This window comes from Hibiscus syriacus, unplaced genomic scaffold (assembly GCF_006381635.1).
Source record: "Hibiscus syriacus cultivar Baekdansim isolate YM2019G1 unplaced genomic scaffold, ASM638163v2 tig00110123_pilon, whole genome shotgun sequence".
Classification (NCBI taxonomy): domain Eukaryota; kingdom Viridiplantae; phylum Streptophyta; class Magnoliopsida; order Malvales; family Malvaceae; genus Hibiscus; species Hibiscus syriacus.
Window position 1 is genome coordinate 1,350,157 of NW_024062599.1, and position 18,627 is coordinate 1,368,783.

An 18,627-nucleotide genomic window follows, 5' to 3' on the forward strand; every position below is an offset into this window, starting at 1 on the left:
GTGATAGTTCACGGTGCTAACGTGACAATCTACAGTGTTGATGTGATAGTCCACGATGGTTGATAACGTGGTGGATAGCATGACAGATGAACTAAATTGATAACTCAAATATGATAAATAGATTGATACGATAGTACAATAGATTGTTACGTCTTCACAATAAATTGTCACATAAATACAGTATTATCAAATAACGAAAAAAAATTGTCAAATGATAACATTAAATTATTGAAACCCAAATTTAATTAAAAAGAATTATTGTTTTAATGGTGGGAAATGACCATCTAGCTAAGTTGGTAGAGCACAAGGTTCTTAACCTTGAGGTCGTGAGATCGAGTCCCATGGAGGGCATTTCATAATTTGGAGATCTCCTACGAAAGCTGCTGTCAACCTAATGTTAGAGGCAGCTTACTATCTTACCTCCCCTTACCCCATTACATATGGGAACAAGGGACAACCTTATTGTTTTAATTGTGGATGATGGTGCAGATCTTCGAGTACAATGGGAGTGCCCTAGTAGCCATGGTAGGAAAGAACTGCTTCGCCATTGCCAGTGATCGGAGACTCGGAGTTCAACTCCAAACTATCGCCATTGACTTCCAGAGGATTTCTAAAATCCATGATCAGCTCTTTCTCGGTCTCTCTGGCCTCGCCACAAATGCTCAAACCTTGTATTCCCCTCTCCCCCCTTTTACGCTTTCCTTATTTTTCTCTTTTCCCCTTTAAAAAACAACGATATATACTAATATTTGAGGTTTTTCAATAATACTAATTGAAAGGTACCAAAGGCTTGTCTTTCGGCACAAGTTGTATCAGCTAAGAGGAGAAAGGGACATGAAACCTGAGACTTTTGTTAACCTTGTTTCAGCTATTCTTTACAAGAAAAGGTTTGTTTAAATCCCCCCATCACACCTTTGATATTTGGCTAAGTTAGATTTTTCTTCTTTTCAACATTTCAGGTCGTCAGCTTAGTTCTTAAGATTAATGGGAGAAGTGGGAAGATTTAGTTATGTTTTATACAGCCAAATACTTACACTGATTAGCTTGGAATTATAATTAATTTTTAAAAAATGTAACAGGAGAGAAATTGATTAATAAAGAATAACTTGTGAGTTACGACAATAAAAGGAGTTTTTTGTATGATAGAGGTTGCACCCTGGGGATAGAGGATGGATTGCAAATGTCCGGATTTTAACTTTAAACCTATATTTCACCTCTTAATGATGGATGCATGAAGCAATTAGCTAAGCTCCGGGTTTGTTGTATCATAATTTTGAATAATACCAGTTTAGGAGTGAAAAAGTTTACATGTCAAGGAAAAACCTTCTTTATGTCCTTGAAGGGAAATAATCCACTTATCTTGTGATAAGGAACTGAGCATCAAGATATTATTGGCTTGCCTTTTCTTGATGTTTACACTTGAACCTAAGAGATGTACTCTTCTTATACTAATAAACTCTAGCCCTTCCTTTTTGTATGCATTTCGAAACTCACTGATAAATGGTAAATGCATGAATGCAAAAGATTGGTCCATTAGGTGTAGTTAATGATCATTAGACTCGGACAAAAATTGGAATAAAGACGAAACATTGTATAAGACTCTGACGACTCGAAAAAGAAATGGTAGACTGACCGAAAACAAATTTTAGTTGAATGATTTAATCAGTAAATCAATTAATCTCAGAATGCGTAAATTTTGATTAATCTCGTTACAGGTTAAATGTTGGAAATATTTGGATAAGAAAATACATAAAATAGCACTATGGGGTAAAATTATGAAAATGTCCTTGTATTGTAAAAGGACCAAGACATCCCCTAGTAGTGAAAATAACATCCAATGATCAAATGAACAAAGTAATCTAAACTCTAAAGGAACTAGAATACTTTCAAGCCTAAGTTATCCGAAGTAATGCCACTGACATAATTGAATGAAATTACAATACCCTTAAAATGTAAAAAAGGATTATGGATGACTATGATAAGCATACGATATGAGAACTTATATTATGATCAAGTTGAACTGAATAAAAGTAATTTATGTAATTGAATTTGCGGAAATGACTGAATTACTCAGAAAACTGCTAAGCGACCGGGATAAACTTGAATACTAATTGAATTAAGTATCTTAATGAATTATGATTAAGTGCATAACTTGGATAAGTTTGGAAACACTGATGATCTCATATGTTGCACCGTCTATAAGGGTTTTAAACCATGAATCAAGCACGTTGACATTTCCTAATAACATTGCAATGTCGAATTGGAATAAAGACCATTGGAATACATGTTCGTCTCCCTAAGATCCATTCCACGATGATTCTAAAGATGATCAATTCGACAAGAATTGTCAGTATTAAAAATTGATACTCTGAAAGTCCAACGATTTGGACGGTTGTCAGGTATCATTTATGAGACTTGTATAATTTTAGTTAACTCGATTTCTGGTAGATCGACACAAATCGTATATGCCCTGAATCTTTATTTCTCCCTTTTAGCTCAAATCACTAAGAATTATCTAAGAACATAGTGCCCATGCCTCTAATTTCCTGAATAGTGGAATCACTCATGTCATATCTGAAAACACAAGTAACTCAGATGCAAAGGATTCTGAATACCTTTCTGATTACCTAGTGCCTCCAAAAAATGTTTGAATACTATATGATCCTGATAAATCATGTTCTGAATAACTGGTGATTCCGTCAGTTAATGAACCCTTTCGATAGTGATTCTAATTTTCGACATTCTATCAATATACTAAAGATTCGTGTTTCCCTGTCCGATAAGATTATCGAGTACCTCCGAATAATATATGGAACCTCTAGTGTGTTCCCTGATCATACGTATGTTTTCTTTGATTTCTGTTTTGATATCTTCTCTGATTTCTGATATCTCTATTTATTGACTGAAATTATGTTTATACGGGGTACTCTGGGACTATGGTATGACTGAAGACTCTTGTTGAAAACATTTTGATGTTTCGATATAACAAATTAAGTTAAATGAATTTTAAGATTTTTCAAATGATTTTCTAAGTATATTCGATTTAATTACTCGAATATCAAAATATTACTCCAAGTCTTTCAAAGTTCAATTTCAATCCTTACTAATGTGTAAAATTGTGTTTTATACTTAAAATATTTTTGAAACAATTATCACAAAGTATTTCGAACAAAAAACGAGCCAAAAATCAAAATTGAGAAGTGATGCATTGATGCACTCATTGATGCACTCATTGATGCATCGATGGACTCACCATATCGAATGCATTTATTCGATGCCTACCATGCATCGATGCACTACATGCATCGATGCACTCAGGTTTTATGAAAACATCGAATGCATTTTATGCATCGATGCACTCTGGCTTGTTTAAAACATCGAATGCATTTTATGCATCGATGCACTCTTAATGCACCGATGCACTAAAGGTCCAACGGTCCAAATATTTGAATTTTACACATAGTGTATCGATGCACTAGCTTTATGCATCGATGCACCATACGCTCCCACTAATTTTATTAATTGTTTTCACACTTAAACGGCTCCATTGACTCCACTAATCTTCCCAAACGTTCAGAATCAATTGAAGGAGTATTTAAACAAGCTTAGAAGCCATTGATCAACAACAAGAAATAAGAATCAAGAAACAATCAAAGAGAAAGCATCAAACCTCAAGTTTGAGAAATTTCAAGCCAAATTTCATTTAATATTCATCTTTGCTTTCAAGAACACTTATTGTGCTCAATTGTATTATTCTTGAGTGTTCTTTCTTTGTTCTATGATTGTGCAAAAATCTTGCCTTGTGAGGATTTTCTTGTAAGTTTGTAAAATTTGTATTGTTCTCTTTGGGATAGAGTGTTCTCAAGAATTTGGGGTATAATTCTTTAGGGATTTGTAAGGTTACTCTTTGTCCTCAAAAGAAGAACAAATTAGTGAATTTGATGGAAATCCTTAGTGTGGATAGCTAAGGTAGTGTACGTAGACTTTGGTTGAGAAAGTCGAACCACTCTAAATCGTTGTGCAATTACTTTCAATTTTCTGCAAACGTTTCCACCAAATTTTTAATTACCAATTCACCCCCATCTTGATCGATTCCGTCAATCGATTAACTCAACAATTGGTACCAGAGTCTCACTCATTTGAAGGTTTAATCGCCTCTTGAGTCAATTCGGGAAGAGTTACATCGATAATCAAGTCATCAATAGCCTCTACTTCAAACTCCGACTTTAGTCTTGATTCATTGTCTGTCAACAAGCCTCCTTTCTTCAATGGAGCTAATTATGCTTATTGGAAGAATATGATGATGTATTTCATTCAAGCAAGTGACATGGGAGCATGGAATATTATAGAAGACAGATACATCAAACCCTCTACTCATCCAAGATTGTGGAGTGAATGAGAGACAAGAATGTTCCACCTCAACTCCAAAGCTATCCATATTATCTTTTGTGCTCTTGGACGCTATAAAATTTCAGGATGAAACCAGATGAAGATGTCAAAGCTGTAATGGATAGATTCTCCACGATTGTCAATAGTCTCAAGTCATATGGAGAAATCATTCCAAATGACAAGCTTGAAAGGAAGTTAGTTTACTCTCTTCCAAAAGCTTGGCAATCAAAGAAGAAGACAATCATAAAGGCTAAGAACGTAAAATCTTTAACTCTCGATGAGATTATTGGCTCTCTCCTCACACATGAAATGATGCTTAAAGAAGAGGAAGACCTTGAGAAAAGAGACAAGCCAAAGAAAGAGACGGAAAGAAGAGAACGAGGAGTTTCTCTTAAATCAACAAAAGATGAGAGTGATTCGGATAAAATGATGATGATGAGGAGGAGATGGCATTCTTTGTCAAATGGTTCAGAAGAATGATGAGGCCAAATCAAGGAAGAAAATTCAAACGAAATGAAGGCTTCAAAAATGAACCAAAAGAGAAGGACCCATTTGCTACGAATGCAAGAAACCGGGACATGTCAATATGATTTCCCACAATTGAAGAGAAATGTTCAATCAAAGAATAAGCACAAGGCTCACATGGCTACATGGAGTGATGAAGAATGTTCCGATGAAGAGGAACAAGAAGTAGCAAACTTGTGCTTGATGGTATTGGGGGAAGATTCTAAGGTAACCTCTAACTCATTTGATTTAGATGATTTATCTTATGATGAGTTATTAGAGGAGTATAATGGGTTGGCTTCGGATTATGAGAAATTGTTTTTAAAACAAAAATGATATTTCAAAATTGAAAATTGAAAAATAAAAATAATCTCATATCCAAGACCAACAATAATCTTGAAAGTAAAATCAAAGATTTACAAATCAAACTAGAAGAGTTTGAAAAGAAAATTTCTTATTTGCAAAATTTACTTTCAAGAGTCAATGATGATCATCAAAAGGAAATTGATGATATTAAAGCTTCTTTTGATAAGTGGATCAAAACGTTTTGAAAAACGAGAAAATTCAAAAACCAACTTTGTTAGAAAAAGTTTTAGAAATTATAATCATAGAGGTCCCATAATGGAAAAATCGTTAGAAGTATATGAGTTCCTAAAGAACTCATTACTAGTAAAGATAAGGATATCCTATACAAATGGATACCTAAGGGGACTAGGATTTTGGAAACTAATGAATATGGGCCCAAAAGAATTTGGGTACCAAAAAATCAAAAATTAATCTATGTTTGTAAGAAAATGAGCTTTGCTACAAGGCACGAGAAACAAATTCAAACTCATGGTACCTTGATAGTGGATGCTCAAGACATATGACCGGTGACAAAAGTCGGTTCATAGAGCTCAACGCCAAAAATGTAGGAGATGTGACTTTTGGTGATAACTCAAAAGGTCACATTGAAGGTATAGGCACTATAGGTAATACCTCTTCCATACAAATTAAGAATGTTTTATATGTGAATGGATTAAAGCATAATCTATTGAGTATTAGTCAATTGTGTGATAAAGGATTCAATGTCATGTTTGATATTAATGGTTGTAAAGTCATTGACATTGCATCTAATCGGATTGTGCTTGTTGGTAATAGAATAGGAAACATTTACATGGTGCATTTAGATTCCATAGATATGACTAATTTATGCCTAGCTGCTAAAGATGAGCATGATAATTGGTTATGGCATAGGAGACTAGGACATGCTAGTATGAGTGTTTTGCAACGGTTAATTCAAGGAGATTTAGTTCGAGGGTTGCCTAATCTAAAATTTGATAATGATAAAATCTGTGATGCTTGTGCTAAAGGAAAACAAAAGCGAGTTTCTTTTAAATCCATTAACGATGTATCTACTAGTAGAGTATTACAATTGATCCATTTAGATCTTTTTGGGCTATCTAGAACTACTAGCTGGGTGGAAAACATGCATTTGTGTTGGTAGATGACTATTATAGATATGCTTGGGTTCTATTCTTAAGTACTAAAGATGAAGCCTTAGAAAAATTTATCAGTTTTCAAAAGTAATCCAAAACGAAAAAGGTTACTCTATAACTAGTATTAGGAGTGATCATGGAACTGAATTTGAAAATCTTGGATTTACTGAATTTTGAAATTAATGGTATTAGCCATAATTTTTTCAGCACCTAGAACCCCTCAACAAAATGGAGTTGTTGAGAGGAAAAATTGAACTTAGAAGAAATGGCTAGAACCATGCTTTTGAAAACAATTTGCCAAAATATTTTTGGGCGGAAGCCACAAATACAGCTTGTTATGTTATTATCGGTAATGATTAGGCCTATTTGAATAAAACTCCATATGAACTTTTTAAAAATAAAAAGCCTAATATTAGCTATTTTCATCCTTTTGGATGTAAATGTTTTGTTTTAAACAACGGTAAAAACAATCTTGGCAAATTTGATGCTAAAAGTAATGAAGGAATTTTTCTGGGTTATTCCTTAAATTCTAAAGCTTATCGAGTATTTAATAAAAGAACTTTAGTTGTAGAAGAGTCTATACATGTTGTTTTCGATGATAATCCCCTTCCGAGGAAAGATTCTTGTTTGAATGATGATATAGGTATTATAAATACAAATGACGTTAGACATGATGTTGGAAAACCATCATCAAATGAAGAAATGAAATATGAGGAAACTCATGATCCTCTTGAGAATCCAACCATTGAAGAAAGGGAAGTATCTTACCCAAGAGAATACAATTATGTCAAGGATGGTGAAATAATAGGTGATCCATCCAAAGGGGTAACAACTCGATCTTCTCTTAGAAATATTTGTAATTATGTTGTATTTATCTCATGCATAGAGCCTAAGAATATTTAAGAATCATTAAATGACTTTGGATTATCGCTATACAAGAAGAGTTAAATCTATTTGAGAGAAGTAAAGTATGGACATTAGTTGAAAGGCCTAGTAATAAATTATTGTAGGTACTAGATGGGTATTTATGGATAAGCTTGATGAAAGTGGTAATAGTGAGAAATAAGGCTAGACTTTGCTCAAGGGTACACTCAAGAAGAGGGCATAGACTATGATGAAATACGCTCCTGTAGCTAGGATGGAAGCAATTAGAATGTTATTAGCATTTGCATGTTTCATGAATTTAAAATATCAAATGGATGTTAAAGTGTATTTTTAAATGGTTTTATAAATAAGAAGTGTATGTGGAACAACCCCCTGGTTTTGAAGATTCAAATTTCCAAATCATGTTCTTAAATTGACAAAAGCACTTTATGGTTTAAAACAAGTTCTAGAGCTTGGTATGAAAGATTGTCAAACTTTTAATTGAAAAAGGTTTCTCAAAAGGGAAGGTTGACACTACATTGTTTTTAAGGCATAAAGGTAAATTTATTAGTAGTTCAAATTTATGTTGATGATATAATATTTGGTTCTACTAATGATGTTCTTGCCAAGAATTTTCTAAGCTAATGAAAAGTGAATTCGAGATGAGCATGATGGGGGAGCTCTCATTTTTCTTGGGACTCCAAATCAAGCAAAGAAAAGATGGCATCTTCATCAATCAAGCTAAGTACGTCAAAGATATGCTCAAGAATTTTGGATTGGAAAATGGGAAACCTCATGACACTCCAATGAGCTCATCAACAAAGCTTGACATTGATGAAGGAGGTAAATGTGTGGATGTTAATTATATAGGTCAATGATTGGCTCTTTACTTTATCTAACCGCAAGTAGACCAGACATTATGTTTAGTGTTTGCTTATGTGCTAAATTTCAATCATGCCCTAAGGAATCACATTTACTAGCTGTTAAGAAAATCTTTAGATACCTTAAGGATACTTTTAGTTTAGTACTTTGGTATCCTAGAGACTCTAGCTTAGCTTGCATGCCTTCTTTGATGCGGATTATGGAGGATGCAAATTAGATAGGAAAAGCACATCTGGTACTTGCCAATTCCTTGGAAATATACTGATTTCTTGGTTTTCAAAGAAAAAAATTGTGTTGCATTATCTACCACTGAAGCGTAATACATTTGAGCCGGTAGTTGTTGTGCCCAAGTTTTATGGATGAAACAACAACTTTTTGATTATGGAATTGAAGTGTCATTCCTATCAAGTGTGACAATTAGTGTTATTTGTCTCACTAAAAATCCCATCCAGCACTCTAGAGCTAAGCACATTGAAATTAGACATCACTTCATTCGAGATCATGTCACTAACGAAGATGTAGTTCTAGAATTTGTTGATACTTTGCATCAATTAGAGGATATCTTTACAAAACCTTTAGACAAAGATTTTGGACACTTAGAAGAGAATTAGGTTTAACTAACCTATTTTCAATTAGTGTTTAAATAATTTTTAGCACTTTTAAGAATAAATGAAAAATGTTTATAATAATAATTTTTTATTGCATTTCATGCTATTAGTTAGGGGGAGTTTATGTTCTTTGGTGAAAATTAATTTTATGTTCAAATGTAGTTTAAAGATTAAATTGATTGATTGAACATGATTAATTTTCAATATATGAGTTGCCAATACCACTAGAGCTAATTAATTTAGCATTTTGAGTGTTCAAAATGAATTTTTGACATTTTGGTGCATAATGCATCGATACACTATGAAAGTGCATCGATGCATCCCTTTGAATGTGCATCGATACATCATGAAGATGTACTGATGCACGCCTTGAATGTGCATCGATGCACAAGGCCATGCATCGATGCATCTATCGGGTTTTTGGATAAAAACCCTGTTTTCTTCTTTTTCTCAAAACTCTCTTAAACTCTCTTACGGTCGCCGCTCCTCTCCCTCTCCTCACTCTCAAAATTGTTCTAAATCCTTCATCTTTGATCGAAAATCATTCATACTACATCTCCAAATCCTGCTAACATCATTAAATCGTGCAAAACATCATCATATTCCACTCAATCTGAATTTTCAAGGTATTTTTCCAAAACCTCTATTTTGATTTTAGAACAAGTTTAGATTAGTTCTAGGATGAACATTAAATCGGGCATTGATTATAGTATTATTCTAAACTAGATTTTACAATCAAATTCGTCAAAAACAAACAATTTTTTCAACATATTTTGAATTTTCGAAATAATAATAATAATATAATTGTTATTTTAAAAAATTATTGATGTTTTTGATTAATTGTATTGTTTTCATGAAAACTATATGTATTATGATATTTCCAATGTTATTTTCAAATAGTTTTCAAAAACATGCCCATTAGGATTCGATTTAGAGAACCTTGAATTATTACGGACTCAATTGAGTTTTGGGATTGATTATTGTGCATACATGTGTTTTAAAATTGCAGGTTACATTCCTAATTTCGATTTCTTAAACCATGTCAAACCCTAAACACCCTAGGACTTATTCTAATCATTCTAACCGACCTCCTAATCCTATTCCTCCTCAAGCTCCAAATCCAAATGATCCCAATATGACCATTCTAAACTCATGTTTTAATATGCCTGAGCGTCGTAGAGAAGAACTCTACCATAGGTACATGGATTCCTTCCAATCTTATAAAATTGGGAAGAACGTATTCCCTCTGTTCAAGCCATGGTAGATATCAACTTTCAATACCTACCGACTCTCAAGTCTTGGAAGTTTGATAAATTGTTTCACCTTAAACCTATTGTCTATCATCAGTGGTCCCATTTTCTACTCTAATGCAATATGTATTCAAAACGAGAGTCAATGTGGGACTATCGGAATTAGATCCTACCTTTTAGGACAATATATTCTTATTGACTCCGAGACTTTAGCTAAACAATTTAGGCTAGATGACAATGGTTTATACAATGAGAAAGAAACTGTGCATATCCCTATCTTCCTAATGCTAGTGTTAGTACCTTACGTACATATCATCATTTTCTACATTTAATGATCTCTTGGTGGTTTCGACCACCAGGTAGGTACTCCACTCTTTGTGTCCGGGATTTATGATGGATGCATTGTATCTAGCATAATAGAAAGATAAATTTGCCACAAATCATTTAATGCTCTTTCACGTGATGTGACCAACATCTGGACGCATTTATCTCCTCCTGATCCACCGATGGCTTATTAGATCTTGTTTCTTGCTTAGCTTTATTGGATAAAAACTTAGATCTTATTGTTTTAAACATTTTGAATGCTTTTGGAATGTTTTACTTTGGTTGTTGAGTGTTTGAATTGGTTTGGATTTATGATTTGGATGATTTAACTTGTTATATATATATTTGGTTTGGTTTTACTTTCTTTTTTTCTTAATGTTTATTATTTTGCATCATTTACATATTAGTTGCATTATACCAATTATGCCATTTCACATTTTATTATAAATATTGAACTATGAAACTAATGGCTAACCTTTCTCTTGATCTTTATATTAGCAGCTTAAGCTATATTATTTATAATCAATTGGATATGTTTTTCACAACCTTGTTTAAAAGTTTTGAAGTCTTTTGATTTAACAAAAAGGGGGGAGAAGTGTTAAAGTAAGGGGGAGTAATTTTTCAAACTTGATTTCAAATTTATTAGAAAATCTTAAAACTACTAAATGTTTTGTTATATCAAAAAGGGGGAGATGTTGAAATATTTTGATGTTTCGATATAACAAATTAAGTTAAATGAATTTAAGATTTTACAAATGATTTTCTAAGTATATTTGATTTAATTACTTAAATATCAAAATATCACTCCAAGTCTTTCAAAGTTCAATTTCATCATTACTAATGTGTAAAAATTGTGTTTTATACTTAAATATTTTTGAAACAATTTTCATAAAGTATTTTGAACAAAAACGAGCCAAAATCAAAATTGAGAAGGGATGCACCGATGCACTCATTGATGCATTGATGCACTCACCAAGTTTTGAAGTCTTTTTGATTTAACAAAAAGGGGGAGAAGTGTTAAAGTAAGGGGAGTAATTTTCAAACTTGATTTCAAAATTTATTAGAAAATCTTAAAACTACTAAAATGTTTTGTTATATCAAAAAGGGGGAGATTGTTGAAAATATTTGATGTTTCGATATAACAAATTAAGTTAAATGAATTTTAAGATTTTACAAATGATTTTCTAAGTATATTTGATTAATTACTTAAATATCAAAATATCACTCCAAGTCTTTCAAAGTTCAATTTCAATCATTACTAATGTGTAAATTGTGTTTTATACTTAAATATTTTTGAAACAATTTTCATAAGTATTTTGAACAAAAACGAGCCAAAATCAAAATTGAGAAGGGATGCACCGATGCACTCATGTGCATTGATGCACTCACCATCGAATGCAATTTATGCATCGGCACTAACCATGCATCGATGCACTCTGCTTGTTTAAAACATCCAATGCTTTTATCATCGATTCACTCTTAGTGCATCGATGCACTAAGGGTACAACAGTCGAAATATGAATTTTACACATAGTGTACGGATGCACTAGCCTTGCATCGATGCACCATACGCTCCCACTAATTTTATTAATTGTTTTCATACTTAAATGACTAGATTGACTCCACTAATCATCCCCAACGTTCAGAATCAATTGAAGGAGTATTTAAACAAGCTTAGAAGCCATTGATCAATAACAAGAAACAACAATCAACAAGAATCAAGAAAGAATCAAAGAGAAATCATCAAACCTCAAGTTTGAGCAATTTCAAGCCAAATTTCATTCAATATTCATCTTTGCTTTCAAAACACTTACTATGCTCAATTGTATTTTCTTTAGTGTTCTTTCTTTGTTCTAGAATTGTGCAAACATCTTGCCTTGTGAGGATTTTCTTGTAAGTTTGCAAAATTTGTATTGTTCTCTTTGGGAGAGAGTGTTCTCAAAATTTGGGTATAATTCTTGAGGATTTTTAAGGTTACTCTTTGTCCTCAAAGAAAGACAAATTAGTGAATTTGTTGGAAAATCCTTAGTGGATAGCTAAGGTAGTGGACGTAGACTTTGGTTGAGAAAGTCCACCACTCTAAATCGTTGTGCAATTACTTTCAATTTTCTGCAAAAGCTTCCACCAAATTTTTAATTGCCAATTCACCCCCCCTCTTGCCGATTCCGTCAATTGATTAACTCAAAAACTCTGCTAGGTTCAATCACTGCTGGTAATTCCTTGTATAGGTTCAACTCAACTGGTAATTCCTTATGGACCTAAGGCGAACCCTTGAGTAGGCTCTACGGCCCTGAGATCTTTCTTGAGTAGGCCCCATTGTAAAATATATCAAAGGATGTTAAAGTGCATTTTTAAATGGTTTTATAAATAAGAAGTGTATATGGAACACCCCCTGGTTTTGAAGATTCAAAATTTCCAAATCATGTTCTTAAATTGACAAAAGCACGTTATGGTTTAAAACAAGTTCCTAGAGCTTGGTATGAAAGATTGTCAAACTTTTTAATTGAAAAAGGTTTTTCAAAAGGGAAGGTTGACACTACATTGTTTTTAAGCATAAAGGTAAAGATTTATTAGTAGTTCAATTTATGTTGATGATATAATATTATAATATTTGGTTCTACTAATGATGTTCTTTGCCAAGAATTTTAAGCTAATGAAAAGTGAATTCGGATGAGCATGATGGGGGAGCTCTAATTTTTCTTAGGACTCCAAATCACAAAGAAAAGATGACATCTTCATCAATCAAGCTAAGTACGTCAATGATATGCTCAAGAAGTTTGGATTGGAAAATGGGAAACCTCATGACACTCCAATGAGCTCATCGACAAAGCTTGACATAGATGAAGGAGGTAAATGTGTGGATGTTAAATTATATAGGTCAATGATTGGCTCTTTACTTTATCTAACCGCAAGTAGACCAGACATTATGTTTAGTGTTTGCTTATGTGCTAAATTTAAATCATTCCCTAAGGAATCCATTTACTAGCTGTTAAGAGAATCTTTAGATACCTTAAGGATACTTTTAGTTTAGTACTTTGGTATCCTAGAGACTCTAGCTTTAGCTTGCATGCCTTCTTTGATGCGATTATGGAGGATGCAAATTAGATAGGAAAAGCACCTCTGGTACTTGCCAATTCCTTGGAAATATGCTGATTTCTTGGTTTTCAAAGAAAAAAAATTGTGTTGCATTATCTACCACTGAAGCGTAATATATTTCAGCGGTAGTTGTTGTGCACAAGTTTTATGGATGAACAACAACTTTTTGATTATGGAATTGAAGTAGGTGTCATTCCTATCAAGTGTGACAATACTAGTGTTATTTGTCTCACTAAAAAATCCCATCCAGCACTCTAGAGCTAAGTACATTGAAATTAGAAATCACTTCATCGAGATCATGTCACTAAGGAAGATGTATCTAGAATTTATTGATACTTGCATCAATTAGAAAATATATTTACAAAACCTTTAGACAAAGAAAGATTTTGGACACTTAGAAGAGAATTAGGTTTAACTGACCTATCTTCACTTAGTGTTTAAAATAATTTTTAGCACTTTTAAGAATAAATGAAAAATTTATAATAATAATTATTTATTGCATTTCATGCTATTAGTTAGGGGGAGTTTATGTTCTTTGGTGAAAATAATTTTATGTTCAAATGTAGTTTAAATATTAAATTGATTGATTGAACATGATTAATTTTCATATATGAGTTGCCAATACCACTAGAGCTAATTAATTTAGCATTTTGAGTGTTCAAACGAATTTTGACATTTTGGTGCATAATGCATCGATAACTATGACAGTGCATCGATGCATCCCTTTGAATGTGCATCGATACATCATGAAGATGCACTGATGCACGCCTTGACTGTGCATCGATGCACAGGCCATGCATCGATACATCTATCGGGTTTTTGGATAAAAACCTTGTTTTTTCTTCTTTTTCTCAAAACTCTCTTAATTTCTCTTAAGGTCGCCGCTCCTCTCCCTCTCCTCACTCTCAAAATTGTTCTAAATCCTTCATCTTTGATCGGAAATCATTCATACTACATCTCCAAATCCTACTAACATCATTAAATCGTGCAAAACATCATCATATTCCACTCAATCTGAATTTTCAAGGTATTTTCCAAAAACCTCTTTTGATTTTAGAACAAGTTTAGATTAGTTCTAGGATGAACATTAAATCGGGCATGATTATAGTATTATTCTAAACTAGATTTTACAATCAATTCGTCAAAAACAAACAATTTTTTCACCATTATTTTTGAATTTTCGAAATAATAATAATAATATAATTATTTTCGAAAATTATTGATGTTTTTGATTTAATTGTATGTTTTCATGAAAACTATATGTATATGATATTCCAATGTTATTTTCAAATAGTTTTCAAAAACATGCCCATTAGGATTCGATTTAGAGAACCTTGAATTATTACGGACTCAATTGAGTTTTGGGATTGATTATTGTGCATACAGTGTTTTAAAATGCAGTTACATTCCAATTTCGATTTCTTAAACCATGTCAAACCCTAAACACCCTAGGACTTCTTCTAATCATTCTAACCGACCTCCTAATCCTATTCCTCCTCAAGCTCCAAATCCAAATGATCCCAATATGACCATTCTAAACTCATGTTTTATATGCCTGAGCGTCGTAGAGAAGAACTCTACCATAGGTACATGGATTCCTTCCAATCTTATAAAATTCGGGAAGAACGTATTCCCTCTGTTCAAGCCATGGTAGATATCAACTTTCAATACCTACCGACTCTCAAGTCTTGGAAGTTTGATAAATTGTTTCACCTTAAACCTATTGTCTATCATCAGCTGGTCCCCATTTTCTACTCTAATCAATATGTATTCAAAACGAGTCAATGTGGGATCGGAATTAGATCCTACCTTTTAGGACAATATATTCTTATTGACTCCGAGACTTTAGCTAAACAATTTAGGCTAGATGACAATGGTTTATACAATGAGAAAACTGTGGCATATCCCTATCTTCCTAATGCTAGTGTTAGTACCTTACGTACATATCACGATCGTTTTCTACATTTAAGATCTCTTGGTGGTTTCGACCATCAGAGGTAGGTACTCCACTCTTTGTGTCCGGGATTATGATGGATGCATTGTATCTAGCATAATAGAAAGATAAATTTGCCACAAATCATTTTTAGTGAACTAGTAGATACCATAAATATTGTCCCTTCTAAACATGTCAAACTTTAGTTTATAGATGTCTACTTAATAATCTTTTTATCAAACTTGGTCTTAGAGTTTCTATCGATAATCCAATCCTCTTCAAAATCAAATCAATCTCACTTCCTTGAAGAAAGCTGATGGAAACAGGACAAGGAAACTGGTCAATGGGTCTTTCGACCCAATAAGCAAACTCCTGGAGCAAGTTCTTCACGAGCAGCTCCTAGCTCTTCTCGTGCTCCTCCTCCTCCTCCTCCTCCGGCACCGGCTGCTGACGACGATCTCGAGCTTCAACAGCTTATGCAAGATATTAACGATCACGTACCAGACGATGAGCCTGCTCCGGAACCAGTACAGTAAGAAGATCAAATGTCTCCATACTTTTGATCATTTATGGAGAATCTTGATATGAGGCTCGCATCCATCGATTCTAATCTGACTGCTACCAACGAGACGATGAACCGTCATTTCGACACTTTGGACGGGAGGGTCGATGCTCTTTCACGTGATGTGACCAAGATCTGGACACATTTATCTCCTCCTGATCCACTGATGGATTATTAGATCTTGTTTCTTTCTTAGCTTTATTGGATAAAAACTTAGATCTTATTGTTTTAAACATTTTGAATGCTTTTGGAATGTTTTACTTTGGTTGTTGAGTGTTTGAATTTGTTTGGATTTATGATTTGGATGATTGGATGTTTGAACTTGTTATATATATATTTGGTTTGGTTTTAACTTTATTTTTTATCTTAATGTTATTAATTTTTGCATCATTTACATATTAGTTGCATTATGACCAATTATGTCATTTCACATTTTATTATGAATATTGAACTATGAACTAATGGTTAACCTTTCTCTTGATCTTTGATCTTAGTATAATCAATTGGATATGTTTTTCACAACCTTGTTTAAAGAGTTTTGAAGTCTTTTTGATTTAACAAAAAGGGGGAGAAGTGTTAAAGTAAGGGGGAGTAATTTTTCAAACTTGATTTCAAAATTTATTAGAAAATCTTAAAACTACTAAAATATTTTGTTATATAAAAAAGGGGGAGATTGTTGAAAACATTTTGATGTTTCGATATAACAATTAAGTTAAATGAATTTTAAGATTTTACAATGATTTTCTAAGTATATTCGATTTAATTACTCAAATATCAAAATATTACTCCAAGTCTTTCAAGTTCAATTTCAATCCTTACTAATGTGTAAATTGTGTTTTATACTTAAAATATTTTTGAAACAATTTTCACAAAGTATTTTGAACCAAAAACGAGCCAAAAATCAAAATTGGGAAGGATGCATCGATGCACTCATTGATGCATTGATGCACTCACCATATCAATGCAATTTATGCATCGATGCACTACCATGCATCGATGAACTCAAGTTTTATGAAAACATCGAATGCATTTTATGTATCGATGCACAGACCAGTATCGATGCACTCTGGCTTGTTAAAACATCCAATGCATTTTATGCATCGATGCACTAAGGGTACAACGGTCGAAATATTTGAATTTTACACATAGTGTACGGATGCACTAGCCTTATGCATCGATGCACCAGACGCTCCCACTAATTTTATTAATTGTTTTCATACTTAAACGACCCATTGACTCCACTAATCATCCCCAACGTTCAGAATAAACTGAAGGAGTATTTAAACAAGCTTAGAAGCCATTGATCAATAACAAGAAACAATCAACAAGAATTAAGAAAGAATCAAAGAGAAATCATCAAACCTCAAGTTTGAGCAATTTCAAACCAAATTTCATTCAATATTCATCTTTGCTTTCAAGACACTTACTATTCTCAATTGTATTATTCTTGAGTGTTCTTTCTTTGTTCTAGAATTGTGCAAACATCTTGTCTTGAGGATTTTCTTGTAAGTTTGCAAAATTTGTATTGTTCTCTTTGGGAGAGAGTGTTCTCAAGAATTTGGGGTATAACTCTTGAGGGTTTTTAAGGTTACTCTTTATCCTCAAAAGAAAGAACAAATTAGTGAATTTGTTGGAAAATCCTTAGTGTGGATAGCTAAGGTAGTGGACGTAGACTTGGTTGAGAAAGTCCAACCACTCTAAATCGTTGCAATTACTTTCAATTTTCTGCAAAAGCTTCCACCAAATTTTTAATTGCCAATTCACCCTCCTCTTGGCCGATTCCGTCAATTGATTAACTCAATAACTCTGCTAGGTTCAATCATGCTGGCAATTCCTTGTATAGGTTCAACACCGACTGGTAATTCCTTATGGACCTAAGGCGACCCTTGAGTAGGCTCTACGGCCCTGAGATCTTTCTTGAGTAGGCCCCGTGGTCCCAAAACCTTTTGGGTAGGCTCTCAAGCCTCAAGGTGCTCCCCTTAGGTTATGCATTTCTAGGGAACTGCATATAGAGTTCGGTTGGAGGGTTTTACTACGGTTTTAAACATATGTTTAAATTGTTACTGTTTTAAAATATTTATATTTTTTCACAAGTTTTGCGGGAACACACTAGACACCCTTTATGATCTCCTGAACTTGGTTCTCTGGATGTTTCATCTAAATTATAATCTTCATGCATGTTACTCAAATAAATATCCTTAGAACCTCAACTCATTCCAAAAACTTATAGACGTTTAGATCATAAGGAAGTTTTATGCTTACATGTTATCTGCATGTTCTTTAGTATCATTTGGTATTATTGTATTACTAAGTTTCCCAAAGCCTACTATGTTACCACCATTTCATGTTAAATGGATTGAACCAATGCAATTATCGATATCTGTAAGGGAGTTCCACCGGTATTGCTTGTGGAGTACGGTGCATGTGATTAGGGGGTATGTAGCTTGTATTTTGTTTTTATCTCTGGAATCTGTTTTATTTCTGAATATTCTTAAATTTTACTTTAGTGTTTTAAATGGTTTTATGATTTTACATGTTTAACAAAAAAATTAAATTTTCTGGGATTTTTACTGTGGGTCACTATGGTGGCCCTAATGTTACACCTCGGATCGGATCGGGTCACTCGTATCGGTCTATGGGTGTTATATGTCTCTTGTATGTTGTCTTAGTCATGGAAGTTATGGATTCGAGTCCAAAATTAGCTTGCAGTCCTTTTCATTGAACATTGATTATTTTA

At 33.3% G+C, this 18,627-nt stretch overlaps 1 protein-coding gene across 1 annotated transcript; it reads left to right on the forward strand.

The window, feature by feature from the left end:
* The first annotated feature begins 464 nt into the window (after positions 1–464).
* LOC120215568 (proteasome subunit beta type-3-B-like) lies at positions 465–912 on the forward strand. The gene is made up of 2 exons (XM_039213218.1): positions 465–671; positions 780–912. The coding sequence occupies exons 1-2, from the start codon at positions 478–480 to the stop codon at positions 895–897; spliced, it is 312 nt and encodes a 103-aa protein (XP_039069149.1). The 5' UTR covers positions 465–477; the 3' UTR covers positions 898–912.
* The last annotated feature ends 17,715 nt before the right edge of the window (positions 913–18,627 follow it).